This window comes from Topomyia yanbarensis, chromosome 2 (genome assembly GCF_030247195.1).
Source record: "Topomyia yanbarensis strain Yona2022 chromosome 2, ASM3024719v1, whole genome shotgun sequence".
Classification (NCBI taxonomy): domain Eukaryota; kingdom Metazoa; phylum Arthropoda; class Insecta; order Diptera; family Culicidae; genus Topomyia; species Topomyia yanbarensis.
The window spans coordinates 310,775,692-310,789,054 of NC_080671.1; the positions used below are offsets into that span (position 1 = coordinate 310,775,692).

The window sequence follows — 13,363 nt, forward strand, 5'->3', positions numbered from 1 at the left end:
GATGTTTTTTTTTATTATCAACCAATTAGTGACATCTGATTTCATGAGACTATTACAGATTTAAGGACAAGCACAGGTGTTTTAATGAGACGGAACAGGTTGGTGTTGGACCTGTGGCCATGGTATCTTCTCGTTGGTGCGAATGTCTTTATGACTGGTTGGTGGATGTGTGTTTCTATTTACCTGTGAATTGATCAATTCGCTTGGATGGGGGTACTAGTGGTCTACTCGTTTGACCTTGACCGGGGGTAGTTCGATATCCATAACCTGTCACGTCAACTGTTTAGTTCAGCAATTAACCCATTCATGCCCATGTTGTTTGTGGACAACAACGTTTTTAAACAGCTATAACTTTTGATTCAGGCAAGATGTGCTCACAAAGACAAGTAAGGCTAATAAATGTGTTTATTGCCTTTCATTTGAGTACTAACAGTTACAAGGATCAGTTCTAGAACTGAAGCTATTGCAATTAGTCTGATTGGATTCCGATAGAGCAGTGCTGCCAAGGACTGATTACGTTGACGACGGAAAATGAATTTTTCATATATCTTCGATATGTTGCAATATTATTAAAAACTGATAAAACTTATCAATTTAGACTGTCTTTGGCTACGTTTTCCACACCAGCTGACTATTGTAAATATTGTAGGAGAATTATATTGAGCATTGGAAAGTAAAAATTGAGTAGCTTCTAGCACTGCGAGGCAAGCACCTGTCTTTATGAAAAAAGGCTTTTTGTGTTTCTTGACCCCACCGTTTTCGAGTAAAAATAGTTTAAATAACCCCACATGCACTAGAAAAAAGTTGGGCATGAAAGGGTTAATGATTACCTCTCCTACCGTAACGCATTAGGTGCAGCGTCCGGCACTCGAAGTGTAACCAACTTCAGACCGTTCGCGCAACTGTCACACTGGCATCAGCTGTCTGTAAATAGGCTGAATTACAGTTCGGAATATTGTTTACAAGCGTACACAAGAGTGAAGGTAAAAAACATCGCAACCAGCGATTGTTCGTGAGCTCAAATTTCGTTAATGTGAATAAAGTTTTTTTGTTCATCGCGCCATAATTCGTTATAATAATACTGGTAGCATCGCCAAACGCCTTATAGGTGGTCATCAAAAGACTATAACGTCACGTGATCTTGTTCAAAAAGTGAAGAAGCTATTTGTGCGAAGTCCAAGAAGAAGTGCCAATCAAACGATTAAAGAACTGAAAATATACGAGCGACGCATATCGAAAAATCAGCTCAAGGTCATGCCTTAGAAGTTCCAGAAGGTCCATGATCTCACACAGAAGCAGGAACAAGTTAGAATTGAGAGGGAACTTCCAAACCTCGTGTTTTCTTACAATTTTTTGAGCAATTCGCAAACTCACAAACGATAGGGTTTACGTGACCGATCATTCATACAAGAGCTTAAGTCATCGCTTGACCACCAGGAGGCAGCACCCGCCGAAAATAATGGTTTGGGCCGCTGTAACCGCAGATGGGTGCTTTCCAATTGTTTTCATTGAACATGACGTCAAAATAAATGCGACATATTCTCAGGGAAATGTTCTGGCGGCTGCTTTGAAGCAGTGAGCATACAAATATTTCGGTCGCAGACCATGAACGTTTCAACAGACTCGACACCGTCTCACAAAGTGCAAGTGAAACAAGAATCGCTGAAAACTTCATCAGAGCAAGGTCCGAAGTAAAAAATACACCAACCTCGAAACGCTGCAGAATCCATTGTCCGTGGGTGGGCCAAAATACCGGTAAGTCACCTTCGGGCAGTTTGCGGTTCGTTTTTTGATCGTCTCAAGGACCAGGTAAAATGCAGGCATTTCGAGCAAAAGCGAATTGATTCTGATTTTTTGTTATTATTTTCATTTTTATTTGCTTTAAAGGCGAGGCCTTTAAAGCAAATAAAACTAATATTTTTCAAGCCAATAGCCTTTTTAATTGGTTACACTTGGAGTGCCGGACCCTGTGTGTATGGCTAGTGGCTTCCATTTTCCATCAAGCACTATTTTGCACGACGCATAGTCAATACTATCGACTGACTTCCACCCGAGCACAAATTTTTCAACGTTAATAGAGTCATTTCAACTGAACCCGAGACACTATAACTGAGGCGCTTACAGTTGGAGTATCAATGCTAGTAGCATTATTCGATTCGGTCGGCGAATCCACAGAGGGAACTGGGGTAGAATTTAATGAAGCCATAAAACACTGGGTGGTGGTGTGCTTATTGCCATGGTATTAAAGCCCATGTGTTGAACGGTGACCGGAGGTCGAACTCTTGTGTGTCGTGTATTTCTGAGCTGAAAGAATTCGTGATTCCGACCTGATCGATGTACATTTTTGTTGTTCTGGGCGATTTGAGCTTGCCGGGTTTGACGTGGTATTTGACAAGTAGTGGCTGCCATAAATTCTGCGCTTATTAACAATGCCAGTTGTATTATGGACAACTACCGAACCGAAGCGCCTGTCTGTGGCAGATCAATAAAGTCATCAACGAGAATGGAGGTACAACTATTCATATGAATCTCGTGTTTAGATGTCGTAAAAAAACCATTCGAGCTGGTCGTTTTAAACTCTTCTTTCGATTTCTACATTCCAGACGACCAGCAAGGTTTTATACCTAAACAATCGACAACGATCTAGTTGCCTTCGTTCACAACAATGTAATATTCTTGGTGGATTCGTCGACGGATTGCAAACTGATGCTAGTTACATGGATCTGTTCGCGGGCTTCGACAAAATCAACCACGATACCGTTATAGCCACCCTAGAAAAAATCGGTATTAATGTTTGTATCTCGAGAGAAGGCGTTGTGCACTGTTTATCTACACCATCAATTCTCAAGCTGGTGTTCGTGGATCCCTTGGGGCAATGAAGTAGTTGCTGGGGTCCGCGAGGATAATTTATATATACTGGAATTTCAGCCATTTTTTCTTAACAAAAACCTCCTGTGTTGCTGTGGGGGCCCACAACAACACAGGAGGTTTTTGGGGAGGTCCGTGTTACGAAAAAGGTTGAGAATCGCTGATCTACATCATTCCTCGCTACATCAGGCATCCCGCAAGTAAGCCTTATCGGCTCAGTAATATTTCTCGCCTATTTCAATTACGTCAATGTCAAATTACAAGGACCCCGCCTTTCTTTCTCCAATTCGACATAGATCTTTCATTAGGGCTTAAATCACAAATGTAAACAAACAGCGTTTTCGCTATTATGACATTATGCGACAAAAATACTACAAGATTGAGGTGAAAATTAGTTAAAATGGTTTTTAGTTCGATTTATAATTAAAGAAAACAAAACGGCGAAACATGCATTTTCTTCGAGTTTTCGACTTAGGCCCTTATTCTCGTATGGAATATAAAGGCTAAACTTACATTTTTTGACAGAACCGGGCATACGGTTATTATTCACAAAATTATTCTTTAAACGGCGGTTCTATTATATAAATGATAAGCAATATCTACTATGATCATATCTACTCGATAGTTTTTGCACATAAACATTCGAATATTTCGATATTTTCATGTAATTCGAAGAAAAGATGCACGCGCCTTTTCATTTACATTCGGTTTCTATGCGCCCATTTGCTGAGCCCTATTAAAAAGAATACTGTCAAGCTCGCCCATTTACCCAGCCCTACCCAGCAAGACAGAGTCAGTTTAGCCCATTTACCGCGCCCTTCTGAAAATTATGTACACAGTTGAGCCCTTCCGCAAATGATGGTTGCTGAAGGGCGAAATCACGACTGGGATGCAAATTGGACGTAAGCATTTTTTTAGTTTCTACCCACTAAAAGCACGTAGGAATTAAATTCTTTGTTATATTGTCATAAGGTTCCGGAAAAACATGGTCATAAAGTAATTTATACCTACAATAAAAACTACATTTAGAAAAGCATCGCCGAATATTGAAACTGATTTTTCTCCATTTGAGTACATTGCGACTTACGCCCTAATGAAAGATCTGTGTCGAATTATATGAATCTTTTTAGACGGATACGGAATACTGATGTCGATTTTTTTTGGATTGAACTGCACAGCTTTAGTACATGATGTGATCTGGTTCTGCTATTGTTCTGCTGTTTGGAAACCGTACGCACCAGAAAGGGGTTGACCTAACGCCGGTTTATGATGGTTTCGACTTCGACATTTGCCATTGCGAAACATATTTCGATTGCCGAGCTACGAAAACCGTTTTCAGTTAATACCCTTCGACACTCCTCTCAGCAACCAGAGGGACTGCTCTCAAGCCCCATTCGTCTCGGAGTTACTTTTTGCCAGAGCGGATTGCTAAACCATCTTCGAACGCCTGGATTTTCATGCCCGCACTGGAGCTCTACGTAATAACTCTCTACAGGCTGTCACCTTTCAGAAGAACAAACTGTGGTCGTGGTCACCAGAGCACTGTTACCAGACTTCAGCGTGTTTTAACGGCGGTGGTACCGCATTCGACTTACATTGATGAAGAATACAATTCAAGTTTTTATTTAGCCTAAAATGTGTTAGGGTTTAAGTAACTGCCGAGCCATATTGCATAGTGCATAATGAACGTTTAGCATATGTTATAGAAAATCACTATTAGCTATTTCTGACTTGTGAAGATAAAAAATTCTTTAGAACATTTGACAAATCTAGAGCTTTTATTCAAAACGACATATCTGCAATGAGTTTGTTTACTTTCTCTTTCGATTTTTACGGCGTCACTGTAACACTTTTCACTTATTTCACAGTACAGATCCAAAGACGGTGGTTTTGACTAACATATTATGCAAAGAATTTAAAGATAAATGTTGAAGCGACCGAATTATTAACATAAGAGAAAGTAAACAATGTCACTAATTGTAGGTAGAAGTCTTTTTGAAAAAAACATCAAGAAATACTGTCGTGATTCGCTGGTTGGACACTTTTTAACTGGACCGCTTTTTAGGTGGTCCTCCGTTAGTTGGACCATTGCCCAACTAAAAAGCATCTGAATGTCAAAATCTTATGCCAAATTTTCTTTGACAATCAATCCGACAATTACTAGAGATGTGAATAGATGCAATTACACTCCTAACGTCTCCTTTGGAGAGTTTTTCACGTCAAATTCGTTAGTTAGAGGTGTGACCCAACCAGCGAATCACGACTGTATGCGACTATGAGCAGTAAACTCAGGCAGCACGCCTAATTTGGTCTCTTTAGATTCCATATTATTATGGGTCTGTGCAATATACGCATGCAAAATGTAAACAAAGACTAAACGAACAGCTCTTATAAAACGTTTCTCACTATTCCGACGTTTGTTTTTGACCGTAATTATTCCAATCGATAGGGCTGTACCGAAAAACTCACAATCTACACATGGCTATGGGATCAAATACTTGCATGCTGAATATTGCTACGTCATTCAACGTCTGGTACACGATTTGGGAGATTCCTCTGTTGGAGGTCATTCGTTAGAGTGATAGAGAAGTCGTTATCTGGAGCCGCTTATCTGTTATTGTAGCTCGAATAATGTCATTGTTTTTGCTCAAGGATGTTTGAGTTTTATCTCAGCTTCTTAATACGTTAGTGTTTAACAAGACTGTTTTCTTTTCGTTTCAGCATTCTTCGGAATTCCAATAACTTGTGATGGTATTCAGCTGACTGCGCAAGCCCCTCGTGAGACCTGTATCGGTATGTAGCACGAAACTTAAGCTACTAATTCCACATCTTTCTATTAAATCCCCCCGGATGTTTGGGATAAGACACAAACCCATCGAACAACCGCTGATGATCATCAATTTTTTAATTTTTTTACTAGCAAATCCATCATCACTAGCGACTAGTAGATTAAAGTTTGTGTTTTTGAGGAAATATATAATGCAAATTTTTTCTTTCTTGTTGAGCTAAGTTTCTGTGAAAGTCAATTACAGAAAGATTGTGTTTAACTGATACAAGAAAAGTCATACTCTTGGCACACTTGGAAATATAAAATCCACCGAAAACTTTTCGGACCTTCACCTGCCGTGACAAGTTGAACACATGCGTTAGTTGATCAAGTTAAACCATTTGACAACAACCATAAGTGCCGCATCACTTCCGGTAGTTCCATGCAAGAAGTAGCACACCCACCTGGTTAAATGTAAAAGGTGGAAATAAAGGCGCGCTTTTTAGCGTTTTACGCGAACAGAGATCGTGGGTGCCTTCAGGTGGAATTCGGCTGTCCCCGTCAATGTCTGGACACTGCTGCTCTCATACATACCACGGTACTCTTGTAGTAGAGTTAAAATTTAAAATTTCTTTCACTCAACGATTTGGGGTTGAAGTTTGCATTGCACGATGGACGTAGTGCGCCGTCTGCGAATGAGTTGCTTCTTAATGTGGGCTTTCTGCAGTACCACCAGTCAGCCTAACCTAACTTGAATGGTGAACAAAGCGGCTCACTACAGTTGTGTTAGTGGCAAATATTGGTCGATTTTTCCGTCATATTAAAAAACCCGACGCGCGTTTACAATTCCCTTCGACACCGGCTACCACATCGAGTTTTATTCATACATACACTAGACGTAGGTCTTTTCACCGATCTACCAACTACCCGTTATCGATTTGATTGTCTCTTTTTATCGCACTTCGCACGAAGCGACCTGTGGTGTTGGTTTCGACAGCTATTGTTGATACGAGCACAGGCATAACCGCTGGCACTTCCCCTTCGAGATAGTTGATGTGAATGAGTATGTGAAGTACCGACACCTTGTACCAAACCATGCAAGCCGACGGGGTCCTGTTATAATATTATGCTGTTTTGCTTCGCCCCGCCGTATGCTACTGTTGGAGTATTTCTTAGTGTGAATGAAATATGTAACACCAACACAATCATAGTTTTGTATTTTTTCGAATACTTTCGGTAGTTGAGTGTGAAGAAAAGACGCTGCATCGTAAGAGTTTAGACATTGGAGCAATTTTGTGTAGTTTTATCATGACATATTTGCTTTTTCTGGACTAATCTATAGAAAATACTTAGCTCAGGTATTGCATAAAATGATATTTGTGTAGTTTATACGGCAGGAATTATTGCAACATGGATATTTACCATATTATTTTGAGATCTTGACCTTGAGTGTACATTGATCTCACAGGCAGCAAGATGTGGTTCCTCGTTTTTCTTCTACTGTGTGATATCGCGATTCTCTATGCGGTTTGCTGCTGCAGTTTTACCTTTTAACTGTAGGCTGTATTACGATTCGTCAGTGTGGGATGTTTAATGGGTTAAGAAATTGTGAGAGACGACATGTGTATAAAACTCGGAGGCGAAATGGATAATCATTGCATGTGTAGGATCGATGGCTGTAGCTAACCAAGCAAGCTTTTCGAACGTCAGAAAGGATGCAGTGATAGTACACTAATAATGTAGCACACGAAAGCCTGACTGGCGAATATAAAATGAAAAATCAATATCCTGCATCCGATTTTGAAGGATACCATTTCGAACGAGAAAAGCTACAACTTCTTTTGGGTACTAAATATGCCGTGTAATGTGTGTTTTTGTGAATCCGAAGCATTTATCGCATGTGTTTGTTGATTATCCCAAGCTCCGTGCCCAATGGAGTTTCGTTCGTTGTTGAACTGAGAACGAGACGGGCGGGCTAAGGAAGATGTGGAATGACAATTACTATGACCTATGTGCCAATGAAGAATTTGGTTTCAGGCTTAGTCCAATCACTATGCAACAAGGATCAGGATCAACTACACCGAGCGCTGCGCCCGTAAGTGTTGTTTATCTTTTTGTTAAGTGGAGCTTCATTTGATTGTTTTTTGTTTGTTTTGTTGTTCAATTAGGACTTCTATACAAAATCGAATTTAAAAAGGATCCTTTGGCATCGAATTACATGAACCCTCAGGCGCGACCAGTGTTATGTCAAACACATGTTGGTAAAAAGGACAGATTTTTCTATAAGCGATATGTATTATATTTAATGGTTTCTGTGTTATAAAAAGACCAGTGAATAATTCTGGATTATGATATGAAAACGGCATAGTCATGTGTCCTTTTCAAATATTACAAAAACTATGCTCATGGCATGTTTGTTTTTGTGGGGATCAAACATTTTTTTATATATTGAGTCTGATTAAACACGTTAGTTGTTGAGGCAATCGCGTTACATAAAGAAAAAAGAGAGAACATTCACATATTACTCGAGGTTATAATATAACAGACATTACACTGCCGTTCTACGCCCAATTGTCCCATGTTGCAAAACTGGCAACTGAGAAAAACGCGATTGAAGATGAAAATTGTATTAGGCCACCTGGAGGGATACGGTGTAACAAATAAAGCTTTATTGTCCAAAATTACGTTCATGGCAATCGTTTTCATTATAATCAGTCCAGTTTTTTTTATTATAGAGATTCAATTAACGTTAGTTTTTAAGAAAAATGTTAAGTGGGACTGTTATGCCGAGAAATCGAGCGGAAACCGGAAAGTTCTACGCATATCAGTCCCATAACGATCTATGTAAATGATGCTCATAACTCATTTTTTTTACAAAAGTGTGTGTCGTGAGTTTTTCTGTTACTCGGGAGATTTGTTGCTTTATCAAAATTGGACATAGGGTAAAGTACCTATTTTTACACTATTTAGAAGGGTACTTCACAACATCATTAATTACTCTGCCCACACTCGAAGGAGTGCATTAATTTGGCATTCACAACCTTACTTCGTTCTTAAGAACCAATTTAATAACACAAATGGCCTAAAAACGATGGAATGCTAGTGTTTGATCGCAACTAAAGTTCCAATCGAGTGCTCCAATTGTCGCCCTACCATTTGATCCAATTTGTTGAACAAAGATAGCAAACGCTGCACTAACCAACGGCTTCAAATGGGTAGCGTGATAATAGAAACATTGCGAAAATAGGCTCATTATCCTAGATGCGTTCGCCATGTTATGTAAGCGACGATAGTAATGAAGAGCTTTACAGGATTGTTTTCACTGCAATGATTAATATTGCCACTGCCATTTTTAATGATCCTGTATTTTTCCATCAATTTTTTCAGTGCCCGACATTTAGCGTAATGTACTTCTTAACTAAACGCTACGTAATTATTTTTTATTGCGCACTTTTTTGGGATTTTTGTTAGTGGGACAATTATGCGTAGAATATCAACAATGGGACAAACAGACTTGGTATTTTTTCACGAAGTCTTCGAACAAACTTTATGATTTGGATGTGTTTTCTGAAAATATACATCAAAAAGGACTGTTTGGTTAAAAAAAGTGAAAATGACCAAAAAGCAACATGGGACAATTATGCGTAGAACGGCAGTACAGGACAGGAATTACATTATTCCTATTTCAAGAGTTATTTTCAGCACAGCATGTGATTAGTAGATAGCTAACGAATACCGAAAACAAGAACTCATTATGCCCTGTATTTATCAAAAAATAAGCATTATACAAACAGTCGCAACATTTTCTAGACCATATTTTGAAATTTTGCACATGAGGCCTTTTAAATTGAAAGGACGTGTGCGTGAAATATTTCAAAACTGCTGCAATTGTTCATAGGCGCCTTGCTAAAACGACGCAAGATTCATTTTATTGTGTGTTTTTCCCACTGCACATAGGTACATAGTAAAAACGTCATAAGCATCAAAATAAAAAAAAATCTTCTGTTCATGCGACTTATTTTCTAAGTTGAATTTTGAGAGTAAAACACATTAAATTATAATTGAAAACTTTATTTATTCATTCATTGATTTTAACCACTTCCAGCCAATGGTTAGTTAATGTAAAATAAAGCTCACGGCAATTTTTTTTCCAAGGCTTCTTTTAAATCCGGTGCAGCTATTTACCATGGCAACAGAGAACCTTTGAATTCCGGTGCTCATTTTGTCGAAAACTTTGAAGAAATTCAATATGATGAAAAAAATAAATGCTACGCTACTTTTGTTTAAAGAAAAAGGCTTATGTGCAGCGTCGTATGATTATTGGGCCCGAAAAAAGACCTATTTCACGTAGGTCCTCAAAAGGACGCATCATATTGGAGTGCTTAAAAACGATATTAGCAATAAACATATCATGCTAAGTTAATTGATTTGAATTTGGTATGCAATCACAGGTTGGAATTGCACGCGCTAAGCGTCTTGATTGCAGTCTGATCATTGGAGAAGTTCATAACTCTGTCGGATTAACTGTTGAAGAACTGATTGTACTCCGCATATAATCGCGATGATTTGTGCTTGGAATACAGTACAGCACCTACCTAGCGAGTGAGAATGTTCCAATCCCATTTCACGACAGTAAACGCAAGCACCAATGTGTTCCTCCATCAGAGAGCCGTCAGTGCAACAGACCACTAGGGATTTTGTTGTTGCTTCATATAGCCAGACAGCAAATCCTCTCGGGATGGAATCATCACATGGAATATACTGTAAGGAAAGATAAATCTGAGTATAATATCATTGGGAACAATAATTTCCTTGCACCATGCAACCGTTTGTGATAACAGTCGTGTATGACTGATACAAAATCAACAGGGTTTCCTGTACCAAAGATCAGTAACAGCAGTATTATTTAGAAGACAATAGCTGCAGTCGGAGTTATGGATGCACCAGTCAATGCCATCCTTTGTAGATGGTTGAGCTTTGGCTGGATAGTCACAACCTTCCTTCTCTGCCACCACATAACATCCAAATGACAGTATACGTCGTAAAATTATCGTACAACTACAATAGATGTATTTGGATTTGAGAGGTTCAAATTTTCCCGAGCGTTCGTCTGGACTGTCCGAACGCCTGTAAGAACTGCAAAGAACGAGCATCAGTAATTATTCGCTTCCTCGTAAATGAATCATTGAAGTTTTGTTTGAGTTTGAATTTGAATGATTTAACTGTTCGACAGCTCTTTGGTAGTCGCCAGCCAACTTCTCAACAAAATTTAACCACACCACTGGTCGCTTGACACTATGGAATTGGGGTTACCTATTTGGTGGATTTTTACTACCGGAAGTACTGGTCCGTAGTTTCATTTCTTAGCCGGTTGAAGCAATTACTATCGACACTAAGCGAATTATCTAAGCTGTTCTGAGAAGAAGCTGACACTGTAGACCAGCTTCCACAAACGACTGAACAGCCACATATCATGTATACATCCATATGTATACGGCACTTGGAAAGCACATTAATTACTTGACAACCCTTTTTCAAAAAGAATTGTCTGCTATATTCAGATATGCTATCAAACAGTATTCCGTGACGAAGGTCACGTCATATCGGGGATAGAGCAGTGGTGGACTACTAAGTCACTGTAAGAATTTTTTTTTGGCTTAGATCAGTTTTGATATGCGCTGCTAGGAATTGTTATCTGAGGCATTTACTATGCAGTGGTATTACGCATTGTTTGGTCAGTGCAGTATGGTGACTGATGTTTCATATTTTGAATTATTGGGAGCTCTTCGATAAATGTGAATTTCAGAAAATTAGAGACAAGTCCCGATCAGAAACACATAACAAGAATATTTCAAAACTATATCTCTCGTTGTTACTTGTTATAATTTTCTGTTATTTTAACTACTAAATTTATAACACAATTTGTTACGAAAAATTTATAACACAATTTGTCACGAAAATTGCATTCTGTTACAATCTTGTTTTTTCATTCTGATCGGGGTGCGTGTATTTTTTAAATTGTCTTCCCAATAGTCGATGGTTAGTTTAGAGCCTCTTGCCTTCGACAATGTTACACATTTCTATTATATTTATGAAAATCATTAGAAGCTCGCATGAGATTCTAACGATTGACACTCTTGCCGAAATATTAAAAAAAAAAACATAAAAGTCATATTTACATAGCAACCAAATTTAACTTGTCTTGTATTTTACGTATATGAGATAATACTCATAATCACACTCAAATGAAGCCTCACATAAATACTATGTTATATTAGAACAACCACTCTGAGTTTAAAATAGTTATTACAAGTGGTTTCGAAGCGTTCTTTTCATCATTTCCTTTTTGACGACATGATTCCTTAAATAGCAAATAATCTAAATATGTGATCAACATTGAGTTCGCTACTGACAGCATTCAACCTCTTACAGGCAACCGTACCACCAGTAACAATGGGAAAGATGGACGAACCGCCGCCACGTAACGAACCGGTCGTGGAGCCGGTGAATGGAATCGTTCAACCTCCTGTGGTGCCACCGCCAGAGCGGCCTGGTCGACTCACGAATCAATTGCATTTTCTGCTGAAGACAGTGATGAAAGCCGTCTGGAAGCACCAATTTTCCTGGCCCTTCCAACAGCCAGTGGACGCGAAAAAGCTAAACCTTCCTGACTATCACAAGATCATCAAACAGCCAATGGATTTGGGAACGGTTAAGAAACGTTTGGAGAACAATTACTACTGGACGAGTAAAGAGTGCATACAAGACTTTAATATAATGTTCTCCAACTGTTACGTGTATAACAAACCAGGCGAAGATGTGGTCGTGATGGCACAGACGTTGGAAAAGTTGTTCCTGACAAAAGTGTCACTAATGCCGAAGGACGAGGTGGAAATGGATGTTCCGGCGCCAAAAGGTGCCAAGAAAAAACCACCGGTGCGCCAGCTCGCTCCTCCCGGAACACTAGTCGGAAGCGCCCCGATTGTCACCGCAACCGTAACGGCACCAACGCCGACGACACCCGTGGCAGCAGTACGTGCTCGACCTAGCTCTGCGCTTGGTAGTGCAGTTACTTCAAGCGTTCCAGCAAATAATGTAACTGCAACGACAACGGCAACGACTATAGTGCCGAGTGTGCCACCAATCGGTATACTACCTCCCCCTACTGTGCCCGGTAGCACAAACACAACAACAACGGCCACTCCGACCGTGGTCAGTGCAGCGCACAATTCTCTCGCTACACCGGTCACTCCGGTAGTGCCGAAACCGGTCCCGCCTACGACGTCACCCTACATTGTGAATAGTTCGCAGTCCGGAATTGAAACGGTTTTACCTCCCCAGCAACCCGCGAAAGTTAAAAAAGGTGTTAAAAGAAAGGCCGACACGACGACTCCAACTGCTACTGCCTACGATCCGCACTACGGTACTAATCTGGACCCGAGCAATCCGAAAATCGCCACCCGAAGGGAATCTGGACGACAGGTAAATAAGGTAGGCGGAGTTACTTGTCGCGAATCGTTTGTTTTCTGCGAGTCACAAGAAGCTTCCGCAATACTATGGTTTACATAAATCTAATTATTCAAGTCTTGTACCGACTGGTACCCATTCATCGCTCTAAACTGATCGTTCCATAAATTCACCAATATTTATATATATATATATATATATATATATATATATATATATATATATATATATATATATATATATATATATATATATATATAT

The 13,363-nt window shown here is 39.5% G+C and overlaps 1 protein-coding gene across 1 annotated transcript in view; it reads left to right on the forward strand.

Annotated features, from left to right (window-relative positions):
- The first annotated feature begins 6,876 nt into the window (after positions 1-6,876).
- LOC131680528 (homeotic protein female sterile-like) overlaps positions 6,877-13,363 on the forward strand; it is a 46,464-nt gene continuing 39,977 nt past the window's right edge. The window contains exons 1-2 of the mRNA XM_058961243.1: positions 6,877-7,730; positions 12,068-13,194. Of these exons, the coding sequence (XP_058817226.1) occupies positions 7,620-7,730; positions 12,068-13,194 (1,238 nt within the window). The 5' untranslated portion in view covers positions 6,877-7,619. The remainder of the gene's footprint in view (positions 7,731-12,067; positions 13,195-13,363) is intronic.